A 24,268-nucleotide genomic window follows, 5' to 3' on the forward strand; every position below is an offset into this window, starting at 1 on the left:
TGGGCCCACATCGAATTTTGAACATTTTTGAAATAAACACTGAAAATGGCTTTGAAAAGGGGTTAAAATCAGTATTTGAAATTCAAGATCTTTGAAAATAGGGTCTCAAGCGAACTGGAACTCCGGGTTAGAGTCCTGAACTCTTAGGACTCTGAGATTTTAGATTTTAAAAGCCAAATGAAAGAATTTTCAAAAGATTTTATCAAGAAATGATGAAATAAGTCAGAAAACACAGTCAGGGTTAGACTCCTAACTCGACCGAACTCTAAAATAGAGTCCTGAACTAACTGGACTCTGTGAAATGACCTAAATTTCGAAAACAAACGAAAAAGATTGAGAATGGAAGTAAAACAGACTTAAAAACCAGACTTCTGACCGGATTAGGACTCTGAGACAGAGTCCTGATCGGACTGAAACTTTCAAAAATTTGAGAAATTTGATGAATAGAGGCATTCAGAAGCGACACCATCTAAATGGGTCTCATCTGTGAATTGAAATCGATTAAAGTTTGAATTTGAAAGGAATCCAGATTGTTTTCTGAGAAAATATTTCGAAATACAAAGTCCTGTGGTTGGAAAATAACAGAGTATTGAATAAAAACCCAGGTTTTGAAACTGATTTTGAAATAAAGCTTTAAAATTCAAATCTGGATTGAATGTTTTGAAATAGGAGTGCTGGATCTCGAAAATGAGATGCAATGTCATACAATGCTATGCAGAATGCGTGCAATGACATGCAATGATCTGTGATGACTTATGAAATGGACAAACACTGGATGAAGGTAAAAATTTGGTGTGTTTACAGGGCACAATGCAAGCCACTAAGGGCCATGGTTGTAAGTGTTATATATATATATATATAATGTGTGTGTGTGTTTATTTCTTCTTTGCTTGTAATACAAATTACATGTAGTGTGTCATATAATATTGCATATAATATGTAATCTTGTTGTGTAAATCATTTTTTTGTATTTTATCTTTTTTTGTTTTTTATTTTGTTTCTTCTTGTTGCCTTTAAACTAGCCGTGCCTAATGGCTAGCTAGATTGTGTGTGTGTGTGTATATTTATATATATATTCCATATAATATGTGTTTTTTTGTGTAAATCATTTTTTGTATTTTGTCTTTTTTTGTTTTTTATTTTGTTTCTTCTTGTTGTTGTCAAACTAGCCGTTAGGAGTGCCTAATGGCTAGGTATCTTCTTCCTTGTGCGTGTGTGTGCGTATACGGGATGTATCCCCCTTTACATATTTTGTGCTTTATTTCAGATTAATAAAAATTATTATTTTTAAGAGTGTTCTCTCTTGTGGCCTTAGTGCATTGTGCTCGTGCCCTTGGTGGCATTGTGATTTGGAACCTACTTAATTACATGATATCAGAGCCTTGAGCTTTTTATCTTTGGCAAACCTGATCGTATATGAAGGTTTTCGTGGCGCTCAGGCAGACTTTGAAAGTCCTCGTGACTCTCAAGTGTTGGTGGTGCCAAAGGAGTGAGAAAACCGCCATCCTTCCACCTTCCACTTTTCTTCATCTCATCTCTTTCTTCCTCTCATCTTCACTCTTTAAATACGGAGAAATAATCAACTTTCATCACAATGCATGGGATGGAAAACAAAAGTAAAAACATATATAAAGTTCAAAAACATATATAAAGTTCAAAAACATATATAAAATTTTAAAATACATACCGGATCAAGATTCCCTTGAATTCAAGTCGTACCTTGACAAAGACTCCTCATGAAGCACAAACCCAAAAAAAAGGATCATGAATTCACCAAAAATACCAAGACGACAACACCATGGCTCATACCATATCATGAAATGCCATAGAACCTGTTACGTTCCGAGTCGGCCCGGGGTAAAAATTGGGTTTGAAAATATTCTCAGGTTAGGTCAGTTAAGTCAAAACGGGGTCTAGGTCAAAAACAAGTTCTGAAATTTCTGCTTCTAATTGGTTGAACGAAAATGGCTCAAATTTGGAGGGTACCTAGGGGGCACGTAGGGGAAGACACTGCAATAAACTGCAGGGTCAAACTCCACTCGGTTGGGGATTTATGAGTCTGTGATCAGACTGCTGGAAATCTGCCCGGGTCCGGTTTTCTGTTTTTATAGGTTTTGGTAAATAGAGTGGTTCTCTTAATTGGTTGGGAGTTTATGATTGATTTTATGATGGTAGGCTGGTGACATATGGATTGAGTTAAGGTTCAAATTTGAGAACCAAACTCGTTCTAGATAGGGAGATATAACCTAAAGCACGTTGGTCTAAATTCTGTAAATCTCAGCATGCAGAATGAATTTGGTTTACTATATCCGGTTTGGGTCAAGAAGGTCCAAAAATGGGTTTGAGCCTAGGTGAGGGCGGGTTCGACTTACCGGGGCCTGGGGGAGATGTCTTAGAGTACTGGGAAATATCTCGTCTTCACGGTTAGAGCTGAGGATGGCTTGAAACACCTGCACGAGAACGAACTGCTTGCGTGGGCCTTTGTAGAACCTTGGTCCATTAAGTGGGCTTGACTACAAGGATCCAGCACATACAAAAGTTGAGCCAAGAGAGAAACTTGGCTAGAAGAAAGAGAGGTCTAGTGGGTCAAGATGATGAGGGCCTAGGGGAAAAGAGAGAGAGAGTAGACAAAAGCCTAGGGGCTCAAGTAGAGAGAGGGGGGCGATTTTTCCATAATGGAATCCTTCTAGTTCATTTCATATTGCATATCATTTCCAACACAAGGGAGCCCCTTTTATAGACCAAAGGGAGCTCCATAATTGTCAAATACAAATAACAAGAAATATTAAAGTAATATTAAAACTAACTTGAAATTTCTAAGAGCCTTGTGAAACTCAAAGAGGCTCCTTGGAGTTTCAACTCTATTCTTAGATAAAACCTTCCTAAGGTTAGGATAACACCTAGGGTCTTCTTAAACACTTTTGCACACCCATCTAGGCTACGTTCAAAATAGCTGGATGCCCTCTAAGGTGGACCTATGAATTTTCTTTAATACCAAGAATGCCTCTGCATGGATTGGGCTTGGGCGACTTGACCTTGGCTTGAGGGATCCGATCCAATTGGTACACTTCATGAAAGAGATCTTGTTTTGAGTGGGTGGACCTTGGTCTGGTGGATACGATCCATTGGGGTGCCTTGGTGGATAACACCTAGGGTCTTCTTAAACACTTTTGCACGCCCATCTAGGCTACGTTCAAAATAGTTGGATGCCCTCTAAGGCGGACCTATGAATTTTCTTTAATACCAAGAATGCCCTTGCATGGATTGGGCTTGGGCGACTTGACCTTGGCTTGAGGGATCCGATCCAATTGGTAGACTTCATGAAAGAGATCTTGTTTTGAGCGGGTGGACCTTGGTCTGGTGGATACGATCCATTGGGGTGCCTTGGTGGATACATGTCCGCCATTGTTGATCCGCTCCTCTCCTTGCTTCGCTCAAACCAATGCCGAACTGGATCCGACTCTTTTGGATATGTAGCATTCAATGGATCCACTTCTAATGATTGAGGCATTGAACTTGGATTTGAGCTTGCAACACTTGGATCCATGTTGAGATGTCCGGACAACAGATACAAATCAGGGGCTAAGTCCGTAGAATTTGGGACCGTATCAGAACCTGAGATACAACAAAAAAAAAAAAGGAACTACGTGCATAAACATGATTCATTTAGTAAAAAATAATGAACATCATATTTGAACATTTATAAGAACACCAATAAATAGAATAAAATAAATAATTTTATTAATAACAAAAAATATACAGTACAACCTCACTACAAAACACTTAAGCACACACTCATATTTACACTCTTCCTCTCTCACCAAACACATGCACACTCACCTTTATATAAGAGAGAGAGAGCATAAAAGAGGGAAGCAGACTAGCCTAAAGGCTAGTTGAACGTTGGTCCAACGGCTAGTTGGACCTCCTTTAACTAGCCGTTAGTCCTAGTCCCAACAGCTAGCTTGGTCAACCTAGTATGGCCAAAAAACAGAATAAAAAAGGGAAAAAATAGTCATTTAAGTAATTACTAAAAGACAGAAAATAAACTACCTATTCTGCCCTAAAAGCATACTTTAGGTGTACTTAATCTAAAACATATAAAATAGGTATACATATGATATACCTTGAGTACAAGGAGAAAGAAAGACAAAACAAATACAAGAAAAGTACACCTAAGTATGCTTTAGGTATATTTCAAAAATACAAAAAGAGACATACTTCTTAACAATGACTGTATTGCCAAAGATCAAGATCTCATTGGGTGGATAAATAGTATTGTTGGAGAAGTTCTTACCCAAGCATTGATCTCAAATGTGCAGCTGATCTTTGGAAGGAATGGAAGGAGTATTTTCTGCAAGTTTCATAGTCCAACTTAATGCGCCTTAGAGAAGAGTTTTAATAGATTGCAAGAAAGGAATTAAAGGAGTCTTCTACTATTGATGCATTTAAAATGTAGCTTGGTGTCGTCGTTATTGAAACATTTCAAGTTCCAATATCAGTCGATGTTTCACAATATGGGATATGCTCAAATCCAATTGTCATGATCCCCTAGAAAGATACAGACTGAGGTCTTCTTGGGGAAATAATGGCCTGTATTGTCCATGTATTTCAATCTTTTTTGGACTAAAATGAGAAACATGGTATGGTTTGGGTACCGATTGGTGATATTTTAAGCCTCAGGTATGCCTAAACTGAATATCATCACACATTTCCAAGGAGAATTGGTTTGTCATGTCATTCCTAAAGTTTCTAACTTGTCAAATTTATATTTACTCATTAGACCACACTAATTTTTTCATGATAAACATTCTAAACTGATTATATAAAATTTCTTGTGTGAGTGTTCTTGTATACTTATTTCTCTCTTCTTCTTTCTATTTTTGAAAACTTGTTGATATTTTGTAGTAGCCACACCATAGGAAATTCTAATCCTATTTTGCATTGATATGTTGGTAAATTAGTACAACTATCATTTTTTAATACGTTTGAATTTTGTAGATTTGCTATATTCTTTTCAAAATAATGTTTTTTTCATTGTTGCTGTTTGGTATTTCTCAAGAATCTTGTTCCTAGTAGCAATTTATATTTGATATCATTTGTAGGCGGCAAGTTCTTCCTGCTGTCATTCATCTCCTTGACACCATTCAGGTAACTCCTTTTGCAATGAATGCTATAGATAGTAAATCATGATTTTATCTTTAAAGTAAGAATTGTGTCAACATATTCAAACTTAGTTGTCAAAAGCACTATTTGGAGCCTAGGCAAAAGACCCCTAAAGGGACTAGCCAGGGGCCCTATGAGGGACCAAAAAAATAAAACATCAAGAAAAACAAAATGTTACAATAAGTTAAATTTAGTAACAAACATATGATTGTAAGTATGAATGAAGTGTGCTAATTCAATGTAACATATCCTAAAATTCATAAAATTGCATAACATTGAACGTAAAACGTTATATATATGTATATATATGCACAACACACACACACACACACACACACACATATATATATATATATACACATAATTGAAAAAATAGATTAATAGATATGTATATGTATATATCTGTGAAACATATAGACATACATGTAAAAAAACAAAAATAAAAAAGAAGGAAAAAGGAAGAAAATTAAAAAGAAGAAGAAGAAAAAAAGAAGAGAATGGAGGAATTAGAGGAGGAAGAAGACAAAAGAAAAAAAAGAAGGAAAAAAAGAAGAGGGAAAAAGGAAGAAGAAGAAAAAGAAAAAGAAGAAGAAGAGGAAGAAAAAGAGAAGGTAGAGGGGTGAAAGTAGGAGGAAGAAGAAAAGGAGAAAAAAAAATTAAGAAGGTAAACAAGAAAAGAAAAGAAAGAAGAAAAGGAGAGAATAAAAAAGAAAGTGTTTGGGGCAGAAGAAGAAAAAAAGGAAGAAAGAGACAAAAAAGAAAAAACAACCATGTCCCTACAACCTAGATGAGAAAATAGGGCCATACTGCCAAGAGTCCAAGACCCATAAGCCTAGGTGGTGGCCCTGCACCTAGCCCGCCTAGCCGGCTTAAGCGGCACCTAGGCACTTAGAAAATTTTATATATATATATATACATATAGTGGCAAATGTCATCTCATAATGCAATAATTTTGCCCTGAGTTTTCAATGGAGGGAAGAATTGAACATTGGAGAGTGGTGGAGAGAACGTGATACTTTGGGGCAAAGACTTCTTAGCACTTGTTGAACTTTGTCCTTTTCTGGAATCTCATAACCAACCACGGTGAGCTGATCTGTGATAGATTTCATATTGTTTAAATAATTCATAACTAACATAGACCCTTTCTTGAGGTTCTGAAACTCTGTCAAGTAAGTAACCCTAGATTCAGATATCTGAGAGTATGTCCAAACTAACATGTGCCATAGCTGCATAACCGTATAATCATCAGGAATTCCCATGAGCACTGTGTGGAGGTGATATATGCAACAAGGGCTTCGTCCCTCTTCATCCAAGCAACATATTTAGGATTTCTGATGGGTGTAGATGATTTGATGACCCCATTCTCATCTTTGTGATCCTTCATGATGTACTTCAGTGGAGGAACGACGGATCTATCAAGATGTTCAGAGAGATCTTGACTCCGAATAAAAGAACTTATTTGCCTCTTCCAAGTAAAGAAATTCGAATGGTTTAGTTTTTCAGAAACCAACTGAGGCATGAAAGTAGAAGACAAAGAAGGCTGGGAATTAGAATCCATAAGGAAGAACACTAAGTAGAATAGTGGTCAAAATAAGAAGGAAAAAATGGGTATATGTCACACCAAACATGTCATTGAAATACCAAAGTTGAAAACAATCTGCATTTCCTTTCTTTTTTGTTTTGTTTTGTGCAGATCATAACAGATTGAACCAGAACAGTAGTCTGGTAACCCTTTCTCAATCAAGTATTTCGATACTTAGTTTATCAACACGAATATCAAATTTCATGTTAATGTGTGATATGAATGGCTTGAATGGCCCACAAACCTTATCTGATATGTGTAATATTCGGACCTGATCACATGGATACAACAAAAACTGAAAACAAATCAGATGGATATAACATAACCTGAAAACAGATCTGTTATACAAACATGCTGATCAGAGTATATTGTAAAGATTTAAGGAGACTTCAATCACGAACCAAAAGTCCACCAATCTTCAACTTGAGTAGATAACAAAAGTGTTCTCTAAGGAAGACACTTTCAACACCCACAAAGGGAACCACAAAGTGTTCTAAAAGAACACACTCACAAACCCCACAAAGGGGATATACAAATGACAATATAAAAAAATATATATTTTATTTAGTGGAGAGATTGTGCAAAAACATACATTACAAGTATGGGGAGACCCCTATATATACACATTATGAAGAGGAGTTTGAGAGAAGACAAAAAGTAAAAAAAGTGCAGCCCCATTCCCAATGACTAGATTTCTAGCTGTTGGGAGAGCCCAACGGCTAGAAATCTAGCCGTTGGGGGCTGGGAAAGCTTAGTCAAACTTAGTTTGATTAAGTCTAAATCTGTCTAAAAAACTATTACTATAATTTTTTTTTATATATATATATAATACATAATTATACATGTACAATTTAACACTCCCCCCTCAAACTTACGGTAGAATAACCGAAAAGTTTGCTTAAAAGGAAGTGAAATCTAGGAGCAGAGAGAGGTTTGGTAACGAAGTTTGCCAACTAGTACTTTGATGTGACATAAGGTGGATCAATGATCCCTTGAAAGTATTCCTCTCACACATAGTACCAGTCCATCTCGATGTTCTTTCTTTTTTCGTGAAAAATATTGTTGTTGGCAATGTAAATAGCGCTCTTGTTTTTGCAACACATCTTTGACGCTCACTAGTATAGTGACTTCTACGTCAGTCAGCGGTCTTCTCAGCCAAACCACCTCTATTGTGGTTGTGGCCTTAGCACGGTACTCAACTTCAGTTGAAGAAAGCGAGACCTTCTGCTATTTTTTACATCTCCACGAGATTAATGATTCACTTAAAAAAACACAAAAACCCGTGGTTAAGTGTCTATTGTTGGGATCTTCTCCCTAATGTGCATCAGTATATGCAAGCAAGGTTTGTGCATACATAGATGACATAAAAAAAGCCTCTAGAAATATAATTTTTAAGATATCTAATAATACACAAAACAACTCCCATGTGAACAAATATGGGAGCGTGCTGAAACTAACTAGATGTGTGTACTTGTGCTATATCAGGTCTCATAATAGATAAGTAAGAAAGAGCTCAAATAAGTTGTTGATAAGGGGTTGGATCATCCAGAGGCTCCCCATCATCGATCTTCATCTTGATATTTGTTATTGTTGGAGTGCCAACCTTCTTTGTCATCTGTGATTCAAGACTTGAGAATAATATCAAAAGCAAATTTAGATTAAGATAATAAGTACCTTCTAGGGGAATAAGCAACTTCTATGCCAAAAAAATATCGTAAAAAACCCAAGTCAGTTATTTCAAAATTAGTTTTAGGAATTCTTTTAATATTTTGAACTCCTTGTTTGTCGCCTCCAGTGATTATCATATCATCTATATAGAGCAACAAAATAACAATACCTGAATTAGGATCCTTAACAAATAAAGCAGGGTTAGTCAAACAAGATCTAAAACCAATATCAAATATAACTTTGTTGAATCTATCATACCAGGTTTTAGGTGCCTCTTTCAACCCATATAATGCCTTTTGTAAGCGAAAAGTCTTTCCTTGAGGAAAACTCATACTGAGAGGTTTCTCCATGTACACTTCTTCTATAAGATTTCTATTTAAAAAAATGTTTTTAACATCCATTTGGTATATAAACCATTTTTTAACTGAAGCTGCTGCAATAAGATTTTCAACCGTGGTCATGCGAGCTACTGGTGCAAGGGTTTCTTCATAATCAATGTTATATTCTTGCAAATATCCCTTTACAACTAGCCTAACTTTATATCGCTCAAGGGTTCCATCACTCTTAGTTTTTATTTTATATACCCATTTACAACTTATGAGTTTATTTCCTGATGAAAGATTTTGAATAGACTAAGTTTGAGCTTTTTCCAAAGCTTCAAATTCTACCCTCAGCTTCAACCTTTTCCGAGTGTTCATTGACTTGAACGTAAGATAAGGATTCTACATATGAGTGAATTAGGGCTATGCACGCTTGGTATTTTGAAGAAAAGGAATTATATGATACAAATTTTGATGAAAGTTTTGATACTCTAGATGATCTCCTAATTTGCAGTTCAACTTTATTAAGGTTAGAAAACTGTTCACATGCACATGGGGAGTTTTGATTTCCCCACCTGGAATATTGAATACAAGTTTGATCATTGTGAGACAATACATTGATTCAAAGTCGCTAGATTCAATAACATTCTCCAAATCATGCTTGCAATCATAGTTGTCAATATCTTGTTTTGAAACAAGATCAAACAAAAAAGAGTACTCGGTTACTTCCTTCGGTTGATCCTTGTCAAAGAATTTTTCTTTTTTCAAGAAGGTTACATTTTGAGAGAGGTATAATTTATCGTTTTTAGAATCATAATACCTATATCCTTTTTGGTTATCGGCATAACCAAAGGAGGCACATGGAATATCTCTAGGAGAAAATTTGTCATTCTTATTGGTAAAAATAAAACATTTGCAGCCAAAAGTTTGTAATCTTGAATAATCAAGGGTGAGTTTAAAGAGTTTTTCAATTGGTAAAATATTGTATAAGGAAGAAGATGACATTCTATTTATAAGATAAACAATAGTTAGGACTTCTGCCCAAAAAACCTTAGGCACATCGCTAGCAATAAGTAAAAACTTTGAAGTTTCAATAAGGTGCCTATGTTTTCTCTTAACTAAGCTTCTTTGTTGTGGTGTGTGTGGACAAGATCTTTGATATGTGATGCCATGTGAGTGGAGGTATTTTTAAAATTCATTTGACAAAAATTCTACCCCTGAATCAATAGGAAATATGAAAATATCATTTTCAAATCTATTTTAGACTGTCTTATAAAAACTTTGAAAATAGAAAAATATTTCAGATTTACGCTTAAAAAGTAAATTCAAGTATATCTAGTAAAGTCATCCATAAAAATAACATAATATGCATATCTACGTTTAGGCACAACTGATGCTGGTCCCTAAACATCCGAATAAACCAACTCAAATGGTCTAGATGAAACAAAAGTTCTATCTTTAAATGACAATCTTTTTATTTTTCTAAGAATACAGTCTTTACAAGTGAAATAATTAATATTACAAATTTTTTCCAAACTTAAAAAATATTGGATTTTAGATACACTAGGATGTCCTAATCTTCTATGCCATAATTTTAAATCCATTTTTAGGACATTACAACAAAAATCATTTTTTTGTATCTCCAAAAAATTCATATAGTAGAGACCTTCTCTATGGCCTTGCCCAATCAGCTTCCGTGATTGGTGATCCTGCACCAATCATTCCTCTGAAGAGGAGATATTACAACCATAATTAGATATTTGAGACACGGATAAGAGATTTAAATTTAATTTAGGAATGTATCTAATTTTTAAAATGATTTTTTTTGGAGTTTGAAAGATCCTTTTTAAAACATCCTATTCCTTTGATTTCAAGAGGCATATCATCGGCCGCAAAAACTTTTGACATACTTGAGTTGCTATAACATTCAGATAAAATATCATTGTTTGGGGTCATGTAAAAAGATGCACTATAATCAAGAAGCTAAGGGATCTTACCTGGTTCCGAATAAGATGATATCGCAGCCTCAGTTGAGGAAGAAGATCCTTTAAGAAGAGGTTGAAGGGCTTCAACTAATTGAGCTAGAGACATGCTTCCAATATATGATTCTTGAGGTGTGATAATGTCCTTGCCCTTTGACTTTTGAGAGTCAACCGAAGCAACCTTCTTTTCAAATGTCCCTTTTAGTTTAAGACATTGGGGCTTAGTGTGACTCAGTTCATGACAATAATAACAAATAATTTTCTTTCTCTCGTAATCATTTCCTTGTCTTCTATAGTAAGGTGACTTATATATACGAACATAGTTTCTCGGTCTAGAAACGGTTAAGATCGAATCATCTTCACTTTTGCTTGCATGCTTTTTCGATCTATTTTCTTTCATACTCAACTCTTCTATAGTATCTTCAATAGAGAGAACTTTTCTTCTATGGAGGAGAATAAACTTTATAGATTCAAATTCCGGTCTTAGACAGCTAATGAATTGGTAAAAGTGCTCCACATCTATTTGTCTTTGGCAGAGTTCGATTTCTTCGGGACAATGCTACTTTGGCTCTAAAAGAGTCAATTCTTCCCAAAGTTCAGATAGGTCATTATAGTATTCTCTAATAGTTTTATCCCCTTAGACCATAGTCCAAACTTTATCTTGTGCATTATATATATATATCTTTAAGATAATACATTCTCTTAAGATAATCTCAAGCCTTGTTAGCATGTTCAAATTTAACAAAGCTTGAACACTTTTTCACATCCATATGATCTTGACACGTCCCATCCTCTATTCCTTCCACTTCTCATAAGTGGTTATAGCCTTAAATTTCTTATTTTCGGTTAGAGGTACTTCTTTCTCACCCTCTGCCTTAGTGAGAACTAGCTTGAGTTCTAGATCAGATCCATCTACTAGTCCCTACAATCCCTTTCTCCAAATAAATTGCTTCATAACAGAAGCCCATGTTACATAATTGAAATCAATGAGTTTTATGGGTTTAACGGTGACCTATTTCACATAGTTGCGGGTACGGGTGCGGGTGCGGTGATGCGGCACTTTAAAAAAACTTAGGTGCGAGGAGGGTATATATATATATAATTTTTAACAGTTTTAAGTTAATACTACGTGTATGTGTGTGCATTTATGTATTTATATTTATAATATAGATAAAAATGGACTTGATTAGGGTTAACTGAATCTACTTTTGGATAAAAATGAACCTCAGTGTGGTTGACTTCACCTAACACAAGGGAAGCCGTGTCCAAGTGTCGCACCCGCCTCGGTACGAGTGCGACACGAGTGTGGTGCCCTATTAGAAGAGTCTGTGTGACATAGATGGTGACGTTATCATTGTCATCAATTTTTACAAGGGCTAAGAGTGTAACGACCCCAACTTATCCTCGTGAAAAGTGATTTTTTTTAAAACAATTGTGGAAACCAAAACCAAGGATTCGAGGCCTCACAGGCTTAACAACTACTAAACCACAAGTGATCTTACATTGAATCAACAATGAATAACCAACTTTATTATTCAATAAAATAAATGTCATAGAAAATAAATAGAATAATGAATATATCACAGAGCCACACTCTCAAGAAATATCAAAAACTAGTCACTCGATCTCGCAGGCTCTATATGATAATAACCCCCATCATTGAGCTTTAGGTCCTGAGAAAAACATTTGAAACACCGGGTAAGAACCCAAGATTCTTTTTACGAATTCCTCTAAAAATCTAAACAGAAAAGAAGAGATCATAGATCAAACTCATGCATAAACTCAGAGGAATATAACATCAACAACTGCATAACCAATTTACCATTTAAGCAATTGAGACAAGTATCATGCAATAATAATTTTTCACATGAGACAGAACAAGTGAGAATGCATGAAGTAATGCAGAACCGTAAATATGTATGATTTCAATGCACATGCAAGAATAACTTATTGAATTATTATTAGAGTTTTTTTTTTACATGCACGTCTAAATGCATAAAATTTTAGTTTTACTTCTCATTAAACCTGTGAATACTCAAAACGGGCACAACAATTCTCGAGGTCTAAGTTAGGTTCTCAGTTGTAGCTTAACACACAATTTATATTTTATTGTTGGGTTCCACACTTGTTCTTCGACCGATATCAGGAATCAACACTATCCATCAGAACATTAGAAATCAACATCTAATGTCGGGACATCAAGGAAATCAATATCCAATGATGTCACTTTCTTGGTATATCAATAACAACTGTTTCTATAACATTATTCTCAAGAAAAGTAGCCGAAAACTCTCTAAAACCGTGGCCAGCAGGTGAACCACCACATCGGGTTAGGGGCACAAACACACATGAAGTTTTAATATCCTCACGGTTTCTCCAAAACTGTCATCCAAGATTCTCACATTGTGGAAGGGACATCTAGGAAAAAAAATTAACTACATTGTTTATCTCTTTTATATTTTTAACCAAATCAAGTTCTTTACACAAGAATCATTTTGCAAATCAACATATAAAAACCAACACGAGACCTAACCCACCATAATTTTAATAGTGTAATTAAATTAAAAAGCCAATAAATTTCAGAATGAATTTTGCAATGCATAAAACACGTCTTCGAGCAACACATGCTCCTGGCTCACATGGTTTACAATGGTTCACATTTGACCACCAATCCATCTTATACAAAATCCTCATTGAGTATGCACATACATAGTTGTTCAAAACATGCTCACAATGTACCTTCATTCACACACATCAAGAATGTACATGTAAAACAATTTGCATATGCATATGAACAAATGCTTGCAACATACTTTTTTTTTTCCATGATCCATTTTATGCACGAACTTTCAAATATGCACATGATCATATTCATGTATACAATAATATTCACAATTTTCCATGTGTATGACATAAGCAATTGCAAACATGACAATCCAATGCATAACATATCGAATAAATACTTTGCCATTCATACGAAATAAATTTGGACATAACTACATTGCTCGGGATGTATAACCACTGAGTCATAACTATGCGACCACATATGAACAGGACAACATTAGTATTGTTGAGACTAAGAGGCTTTTAGTAAATAAGTTTTTGAGACTAAGAGGCTTTTAGTAAATAAGTTTTTCTAAACTAGAGGTTATTTGAATCTTAATATTTAATGAGGGACCTGGGTGTAATTTTGTTCCTTGGACTATCTCTATTTAATATAGAGATTAGCCCTAATCCAAAAAAATGAGTTTTCTTTTCTCTAAGCAGTCGTCTCTCTCTCCCTCTCTCTACCCCGATTTCTGTGTTTATTTTCAGAACATCAACATGGTATCAAAGCAGTTGATCTTGGGAGCGTGATCAATCTTCTTCCAAGTTCTGGATGTCGTGATCTATATGGGAGCAGCGATCGTGATCTCTATGCATCTATGTGCGCATGTTATCGTGGGTCGTGAATCTAGTGAATCTGAGTGTCGAGTTCCTCTCAGATCTTATTTGGTTGTTCATTTCTCAGAACATAAATATCAGCAGTCGTGATTCCTGCTGTGTCGTGGAATTTTTTTTGTTTTCTGTTTGTGGAAACAACAGGCTGTGTTCGTGGAACTGAGTTGTTTGATTTCAGACGTGATCAGAACTGAATGTTAATATCAGTTCTCTGTTCGTGGACTGTGTTATGGATAATTTTTTTTTTCAGTCGTAGCATGAGTGCTGTGAAAACAGAATGTTAACAACAATTTCTGTTCGTGGAAGCAGCAGGCGTGAGCAATAGGATGTGTTGGGAAATATTTCTTTTCAGTTGTAGCAGGAGTACTGTGAAAAACAAATTGTTAACAACAGTTTTTTTAAAATTGGCTGTTTTTAAAAAAAAGCCGCAGGCGTGATTCCTGCTGTGTGGAAACATATTTTGTTGTGTTGTGAAATTTTGTTGGTACTGCTGCTAGTCGTAGTATTGGCTTGTGGAAAGTTTTGTTTCAATTAGTACTGTTGTCAAGACTTCATTTCTGGTGTGACAGCTTGTGTAGTCGTGGACTTGCTTGATGTGGGGTTATAACACACGCTATATCGTGTTGGATGTGTGATCTTGATTTGCATCCGTGGTTGAGGTGGAAGGTTTTGGTCAAGTTTCTTTAAAACTATTTTTGAAGTTTGGATCTGAATAGTCGAAGGTCGTGTTTCTCAGATTTCATTGGTGAAGTCAAAACTTGATATAGTCGGGTTCGTAGTTGATTGTGGGTGTGCGCGTGTGGTTGCTCCTGCATTTTGTGAATCAAGCCAATTAGTTTATATTATAGCTCAAGTGGTTAAATCAGATGCAGATTCCTTCAATGATGATGTAACTCTTAGCAGGGCTGAATATGACGAGCTCGTTGCTTTACGATCATCCACTTCGAAGTCTTCTGTTGCGGAGGTTGTGTGCTCGGCAGGTGATGGCCTATCTGGTCAAGGTGATAGGTGGATCATTGATTCTGGAGCCTCTGGTCACTTGTGCGGAAATTTGAGTAATTTTTTGAGTTTAAAACATGTGACTGGTCAAAAAGGGGTACGTCTTGCTGATGGTAGCTCTTCCTCAATTGTAGGGCAGGGAAACATGTCTATTACCCCTACTCTTCAATTGTCGCATGTTCTTCATGCTCCTTCGTTTCCACAGAATTTATTATCCGTCAGTCGAATGACAAAAGATTTGAATTGTAGAATGATTTTTTATCCTATGGGGTACACCTTTGAGGACTTGCTGACGGAGAGAAGGATTGGTGGCGGCTATGAGGAAGGTGGTCTGTATTACCTACACCAACCAAAAGTTTCGGCCTATTCTGCTGTTACATCATCCTCAAGTCCTCTATTGTGGCATCATCGTTTGGGTCACCTTCCAGTGACAAAACTTCGTCGTGTCATTCCTCATATACCTCCCTCAGTTTCTTTTCAGTGTGAAACATGTCAATTGGGAAAACATTGTCGAAGCTCTTTCCCCTCTAGTCAGAGTCCGTCAAGTCAAGGATTGTTTGATCTTCTTCATGTCGATGTGTGGGGTCCGAGTAGGATTCCGAATAGGTCTCAGTGTCGTTATTATCTAGTTATTGTTGATGACTTCTCAAGGTTATCGTGGGTGTTCTTGTTAAAAGATCGGTCTCAAGGTCCTGTCATTCTTAAATCTTTAATTGCAGAGATAAAAACTCAATTTGATGTTTGTGTTAAAATTGTTCGCACTGATAATGCTCTTGAGTTCAAATCCAAAGACTTACTTCAATTCTATTCCGTTAATGGGATTCAACCTCAATTTACATGCCCCCATACCTCCCAGCAAAATGGGGTGGCTGAGAGGAAACATAGACAAATCCTTAATGTTGCTCGGTGCCTTATGATTCAATCCAATATGCCTGCTTCATACTGGGGCGATGCGGTTTTGACAGCCGGTTTACTTATGAATCGCATGCCGTCAAGCTCTGTAGAAGATCAGATCCCTATTCAAATTCTCCATCCAGAGGCTCCTCTCTTCCCTATCCCCCTAAAGTTTTTTTGGATGTGTGTGTTTTGTGCATAAGCTGGGTCCGGATCGAGATAAACTTGCTGCGCAGTCTATTAAATGTGTTTTCCTTGGGTATCCTAAGAACCAAAAAGGATATCGTTGCTACGACCCTATATCTCATAAAGAGTATGTTAGTGCGGACGTTACCTTCTTTGAGTCTATTCCTTATTTTTCAAGTACTACTCCAAGACTACAGGAGAGCCTTGGTGATATCCTTCTTCTGCCGATTCCTCCCTTTCCGTTAGAGTCGCTTCCTCCTCAGTCCTTGGTTCCAACGTCGGGTGTGTCTCGCTTTCGAAACCCTCCCATAGTATACACTCACAGGGTACCTCCTACCTCCATGCTGCCATCACCTCCTTCTCCTCGGGTAAGTAATTCTGAGCAAACTGTTGTCCCTACATCTGATGCTGATCTTCCCATTGCTCTGCGCAAGGGAAAGAGACAGTGCACTCTTTATCCCATCTCGCAATTTGTATCAGAAGCTAATCTTGGGGCATCTATGAAGAATTTTATTTCTGCTCTGTCTGCCTCCTCTGTTCCGCTTCATCACAGTCAAGCTCTAGTCGACTCCAACTGGATGCAGGCTATGCGTGATGAGATGGATGCCCTATGGTCTCGAGGCACTTGGGACTTGGTTGATCCTCCCACAGATGCAGATATTGTAGGCTGCAAATGGGTATATAGCATTAAATATAACTCTGATGGGTCGATTGAACGGTACAAAGCCCGGTTGGTTGCAAAAGGCTACACTCAGACTTATGGTGTTGACTTTTTTGAAACTTTCTCCCCAGTTGCTCGTCTTGGCACTATTCGTCTCGTTCTTTCTGTTGCTGTGCACCATGGATGACCCATGTTTCAGTTGGATGTCAAGAATGCCTTTTTGTATGGGGATTTGCATGAAACTGTCTACATGCAACAACCACCAGGCTTCGAGGTTCAGGGGGAGTGTCAGAAGGTGTGCAAGTTGAAGAAGGCTATTTATGGCCTGAAGCAGAGTCCGCGGGCATGGTTTCATAAATGATTTGAGGTAATGTCGAGCTTTGGATTTGTCAGGTCAGCTTCAGATCACTCCTTGTTTATCAAGAAAACCAGTGCTGGAATTGTTGTTATGCTGGTATATGTCGATGACATCATATTAACAGGGAGCAGTGCCCAAGATATTTCTGCAACAAAAGATCATCTTCAGAAGCACTTTGTTACTAAAGATCTTGGTCACCTTCGATATTTTCTGGGTATCGAGGTTGCAAGAAACAGAGAGGGCTTAGTGTTGTCTCAAAGAAAGTATGTGTTGGACTTATTAAAAGAGACTGAAATGCTAGGAGCTAAGCCGGCTGATATTCCAATGGATCCCAAAACTCACATGTTCGATGAGAAGTCTGACTATGTGGATAGTGCCAACTTTAGATCCTTGGTGGGTAAGTTGCTATATGTGACTGTTACTAGACCTGACATTTCATTAGCTGTGGGTAAAATCAGTCAGTTCATGGACAAACTTACAAAAGTTCACTGGGATGCAGCTATGATGGTTCTTCGGTACTTAAAGGCATCTCCTGTTAAAGGTCTGTTGTTTAAACGAAATCCATCTTTGGACGTTGTTGCTTACACTGACGCAGATTATGCAGGATCTGTTGAAGATAGGAAGTCAACATCTGGATTTTGTGTGTTTGTGGGAGGAAATCTTGTTACCTGGAGGAGTAAAAAACAAACCGTTGTAGCCAGGTCGAGTGCTGAATCTGAATACCGAGCAATGGCTCAGACTGCAGCTGAGATTATGTGGGTAAAATCAGTCTTGACCGAGCTTCAGGAGAAAATATCCCTACCTATGTTGATGATGTGTGACAATAGGGCTGCTACATATATTGCCAACAACCCAGTGTTTCATGAAAGGATTAAACATATTGAAGTTGACTGTCACTATGTTCGCGACTTGGTTCAGGCTGGGTATATCTGCACCGATCATGTATCTTCCGAAGATCAAGTAGCTGATGTTTTTACCTAAGCCCTGGCGAGACCAAATTTCTCAAAATGTTGTGACAAGCTGAGCATGATTGATATCTATGCTCCAGCTTGAGGGGGAGTGTTGAGACTAAGAGACTTTTAGTAAATAAGTTTTTGAGACTAAGAGGCTTTTAGTAAATAAGTTTTTCTAAACTAGAGGTTATTTGAATCTTAATATTTAATGAGGGACCTGGGTGTAATTTTGTTCCTTGGACTATCTCTATTTAGTCTCAACAAGTATGTTGTTGGCAACATATTTCTCATGCAGAGACATGCAACCACAAACAGTGGACAACAGATAATGTTGCACATAAATGTGCAACATTGTTCTGCCCTACAACAACCTACTAAAATCTGACCCGCTTCTTAGCCGGGTTCGGGTTTGGCTTAAACGGGTTTGTGTCGTAAACGGGTCGACCCGCTTAACCTGTTTATTAAACGGGTCGGGTTCGTGTTAAGGGTATGCCAACCCGCCAACCCGTCTGATCCGTTTAATAAATGGGTTAGGCGGGCGGGTCAACCCGTTTACCCGAACCCGACCCGCCAACCCGACCGGTTTATCACAATATTTGTCACGGGTTGGCATTCTCCATCGGCAATCAACATCAACCCTGTCAGAAGCAGCCCCTCCTCATCGTCCTTCTCTCGATCTCCCACCGGCATGCCTCGAGCTCGTCGGAGACGGGGCAATAGCCGGCGAGCATGATCTTGTCGTCGGAGGTGGCGACGTAGTTGAACTCGAAGACAGTAATGGTGTCGGGCCTCGACACCTCCATGGCACCATTCATCCCCGGGAACTCCTGCTCTCCGGCCAAAATCCTTACCGGAAAACCCTAAACCCCCCCAAAATCTCCTTCATACAAAAGAGTACAGAACCAATAACTCACACCAAAGCGACACTGACCGTTCAGAAGACCACCCAGAACTGCGGAGCGTTCGACCCCGCAGAAGACAGGATCTCCCACTGTCACGCCTCGAGCTCGCTGGAGACGGGGCAGTAGCCGGCGAGCGTGATCTTGTCGTTGGAGGCGGCGACGAAGCCGAACTCGAAGACGGTAACGACGTCTGACCTCGACACCTCCATGGCGCCATTCATCCCCGGGACCTCCTGCTCTCCGGCCGTCGCGTCCGTCACCGGCTTATCTGTTTTCCGCCCTTCCTTCCCCTTGCCGTCCTTGGACTGTGGCGCATCGCCCTTCCTTATGGAGAACCACCGGCACCACCCCATTTTCGCTCTCCCTAGGGGTTAGGGTTTTGGTTGGGGGGAGAAGTTAGGTGGGCGGGTCAACCCGGTTACCCGAACCCGACCCGCCAACCTGCCAACCCGTTTACCCGACCCGAACCGTTTATTAAACGGGTTAACCGTGTCGTGTCGGGTTACCCGCTTAATAAATGGGTCGGGTTCGTGTTTGCCACAGCCAACCCGTTTAATAAACGGGTCGGGTTCGTGTTGAGGTATGCTGACCCGCCAATCCGCCACCCCTACTGTCGATCTGTCCATGACAGCAAAAGGGACAAGTCTGTCTAGATCTGTCTTCGTGAACACAGCAAATCTGCTCCAGGTCTGTCCACAAAAATAGAGGACTGTAATTTGTCCAGATTTATCTATATGCAGTGTGGAAGTTTCAAAAGAAGACATAAAACAGAATTTGCAGCAATTCAAGTGTCAATATTAAAACCAGTTTGATCAACCTAACTGCATCAAATGCAGATTTGATATAAAAATAATTTATAACAGCCCTCAAAAAGCTGTAATATGACACCTTGATAGTGCTGGAAAATAAACTCACGTTGCTACATATCTTAAGAGAAAATCTGATCCACTTTGTGGTACAGCCAACAGATCTTTGGTGTAGGCAAAAATGTAAAAACAATCAGTTTTGCAAGCCCAGACATAACACCAGCTATAAAAAATGGCATGCTGGAAATTTGCGATAGATCTGGTTTGGATCACCAGATCTGATCCAAACCAGACCTCGCATGGTCAGCCCCCCTCCCCCCCCCCCCCACACACACATGTATACCTGGTTTGGGGTAAGATCCGATCCCAAACCAGAACTGTGATGTAACCGGCAGAACTACATATACAACAACTACAACTACAACTACGCCTTCATCCCAACACAATTGGGGTCGGCGATATGAACCAAAAAAGAAAATCATTCTGGGTCTTCCACATGAATCCTTCTCTTCCAATCATTTCTATCCAATGCCATGTCCTCGGTGAGGTTCAAAGCGTTCATATCCTTTCCTATCATCTCCATCAAAGTCTTCTTAGGCCTACCGCGACCTCTTTTAACTAATATATTTTCCCATTTCTCCATCCTTCTAACGGGAGCATCATTAGGCCTTCGCAGAACTATATATATATATATATTCAGGCTAAGTGCGTAAACAAAAAATTTCAAGAAATCTAAAACTGTCTGCAAGGATTACCATTATACCAAATCAGAAAATAAAATCCATATTTAATAAGTATATCATGTATATTCGCATGCATAAGTAGGAAGGGTCATTAACATGTATTACATACATATCCCATTCCACAACAAGAAAAGTCGACTATCATCAAAATCACACGTATTTTCAGCAGTGGATGCTTTAGGAAAATCGACACAAAATAAGAAAATAAAAAATTGTCACTCTATATAAGGATATATGTATATATCTTTTTTGAAACAGATTTTCCTTTTTTCCCATGAAATATTTATGCATAAATCAAGTTATACTCATTTCTTCTCCGTTCGAACTTAGAGAGGAACCCGTACCTTAGTTGGAACCGAAAAACAGACCGAAGAATCATCGGATAATAGGTGGAAAGGATGGATCTTCCTCCTTTCTTCTTCTTTCTCTTCCTCTCTTTCCCTCTCTCTTCTCTTTTTTTATCTCTTTCTTTCTTTTACCTTACTCCTTCTCTCTCTCTTTAGAAAACAAAATCTAGAGAGAGAGAGAGGAGTTAAACCCTTTTATGGGATACAAGTAATGATTAGGTTGATGCGGCAAGCGATGGCGCGACAACATGATGATATCAAGATCCCACTCTTTCTCTATTGTTTCACTCCTGAGCACGTTTCGTAATTTTGTATAAGGGTTTCTTTTGAAATTTCTCTTTTGTGTAAACTTTAATTATCAAAAACCTTGTTTTGAATCTATGTAGTTTTAATGATTGTATAGAGATACAAATCCATTGTGTAAAGGAAAGTGCGCCTGTAATGCGCCCAAGGTCTGTTGACTTGTTTATTTCAAACACTAATTTTCGCTGAACTACCATTTTTAACTCTGAAAAAGGATTGATTGCCAAGTTTCAAAATTTTCCAAAAAAGTTTACAAGTTCTGAATTTTGGGGCGTTATAACTATAATATTTTCTTATCACCTTGTTTGTAATTATGTATTTTGTTGTTAAGATCCCACTTGTGAGCAACATCTTTTTGGCTATATGTTTGTTTAACATATTCCCAAGCTTCGTCCGCTCTTCCAAATTCAAGAATATCTGAGCATGGTTCCTCATGCATACTACCTATAAAGAGAGAAAGAACTTTGGCATAACCCACTTCCCACTCTTTATAGGTTTTTTTATAATCTAGCATAGCTTTTTCCCTTTCAACTCCCTTAATACTCTCTTCCTTAGATTCACTATCAGCTGTGAGCTGTGAGAATTGGTTGTGGTTCCAATGCAGAACCATCAACAAATTTCCACGTATCTTTAGGCATGAGGATTCTTTTCACCGCCATGGCCCACATATTGTAGTTTTTCCCATCAAATTTGATGAAAACAACCATTACAATTTCTTTATTAGCCATAGTAGAGAAGAAAAAGAGATAGAGAGACAAGAAGGAGAGGAAAAAAAGAGAAGATAGAAAGAAGAAATCTGTTAAAGAAATTTGATGGCACACTTTTCGAGAAAACAAATCAATGAATCAATGATCTACCAATCTCACGATCCTCCTCTTGATCTTCACGTACAAGTTACAACCCAAGAGTACCAAAGCTCTTATACTATATGGCAAATACGAGCAAATGCCTCTTACGGGTAAGCACAACATACACAAATGGAGGCCACTTATGGGTCAAGTTACAATTATATACACAATTGTTAAATTATAATATCAAATCAATGTAATTATATATATATATATCCATGCACATATATATTTCATATATATGTACATGTACCAACATATATATATATAAACTATATATATTTATTTCTTGTAATAGTCGTAGGGGTAGTTTAGTCTTTTTACACATATTCATTTTTCGAATATGTTTGTAATTATTTTCTTTTTATTCCTTTCTCTTTTTCTTTTATTGTAATAGGTGTTGTACACCTTGGAGGGGCCCACAATCTAGTCGTTGGGCCCCTTCCAACGGTCACATTTGTGACCGTTGGAGGGGCTCCAACAACTAGAAGTGGAGCCCCTCCAAGGCTTCCACTCCTCTATAAAAAGGGGTATTCCCCTCCTTGTTTTCTCATGGCTTTGAGTCAAAGCCCAAGTGCTCAATAAAGTTTTTCTAATATTTTATGCCTTTGTGCATTTGTTAGATTTAGTGGGTTGTGCCTTTGTGCACAAGTGTTCAAAGAGTTCTTATTGTGCATGTATGCCGAGTTTATTATCAAGAATATTAAGGTCTTGATCATAGTATCTTGTTAGAGATACTTTCACATGGTATCAAAGCAAGGTTGGAGAAAGAAAGATCTTGTGGATTCTCACCTTTTTTTGGGTGCCTCAAAAAGCATGCCTTCGATTTTTTGGTGATTGAAGTGGATCCTCTTGTTCATCCAATATTTTAGAAGACTCTTCTATCAAGAGAGGTCTAAAAATCTTTTGTGGTACGTTTTTTTTTCATCATCTCTCCTCTCTAATGGGTGAAAAAGACTCTCATTTTTCTCTCGGCTTCAAACTCAATGGGTCCAACTATCACGTTTGGGCTTTGAACATAGAGGCTCATATTAAAGTGAAAGGGCTTTGGGGCTTTGTCTAAGGCTCGATTCCCGAACCGGAGCCAAAGATAACCTTGATGGAGAAAGGAGAAATAAAAATCCTTGAAGGCGAAGAAAGAGCCAAGGCTCTTGAAGACTACACCAAAAAGCATGAATGGGAGATTAGGAATTTTAAAATCCTCTCATGGATTTTTTTCATCCGTAAAAACAAGAATTAATGCCAATATTATTAAGTTTAAGAAGGCTTCTCAAGCGTGGGAATACCTTGAGAAGATGTACACCTCTAGGGACTTGTCCTATAAGTACTATCTCCAAAAGAGGGCACTAACTCTTTATCAAGGGGATATGACTATAAGGGAGTATTTTGCCGAACTCTCTTCTATTTGGGACGAGGTTGCTATGCTCGAACCCAAGTGGAGTGGAGAAGCCATAGAGCTTCGCTATAAACAATTAGAAGAAGATAGATTTTTCAACTTTTTGAATGGGCTTAGACCTGAATTCGAACAAATCCGGTCTTCTCTTTTGTCCGCCTTCACTTTCCCCTCTCTTGAAAATGTAATTACTAAACTAAGTGGGGAAGAGACTTGGATGGGTATAAGCAAGAACAACCCAAGTGTTCTAGCTATACCTTCCAATAATGAAGAAAATAAAGGTGTTAATGCCGTATTAAGACCGGAGAGTAACTTAAGGACTTACAAGCCTCCTCACTTCAAGAATCAAAACTCAAGTGGTCAAAGAGGGAAGAGAGACTATATGAAGCTTACGTGCCACTTTTGTAAGGAACCAGGGCATATTAAACATATTTGCCCAAAGTGAAAAAAGTTGCTTGCCATGACAACTACATCCCAACCTCAAAGGGAAGAATACTCATCATCTTAGCTCTCTCGCTACAACAAATCGTGGATGCACTTCAACCTCTTCTAAAATGGGCTATTTTTGGAGCCGCCATGTCAACCTTTTCTCCTCCCGGTAAGACCTCTTGGCTCCTTGATTCAGGGGCTTCTTTTCACATGACCCCAAGTTTTAGTTCTTGTTCCGAATACTAAAAAAATTCCTCTCCATCATTTGTTGCAACCGCGGATGGAAC

General features: G+C 37.9%; 1 protein-coding gene across 1 annotated transcript in view; it reads left to right on the forward strand.

Annotated features, from left to right (window-relative positions):
* The window catches only part of URE (urease), a 181,110-nt gene that overhangs the window by 4,507 nt on the left and 152,335 nt on the right, over positions 1-24,268 (forward strand). The window contains exon 3 of the mRNA XM_090001615.1: positions 5,106-5,151. Coding sequence (XP_089857741.1) covers positions 5,106-5,151 — 46 coding nt within the window. The remainder of the gene's footprint in view (positions 1-5,105; positions 5,152-24,268) is intronic.

This window comes from Nuphar pumila, chromosome 3, assembly GCF_984573655.1.
Source record: "Nuphar pumila chromosome 3, dmNupPumi1.hap1.1, whole genome shotgun sequence".
Taxonomy (NCBI): domain Eukaryota; kingdom Viridiplantae; phylum Streptophyta; class Magnoliopsida; order Nymphaeales; family Nymphaeaceae; genus Nuphar; species Nuphar pumila.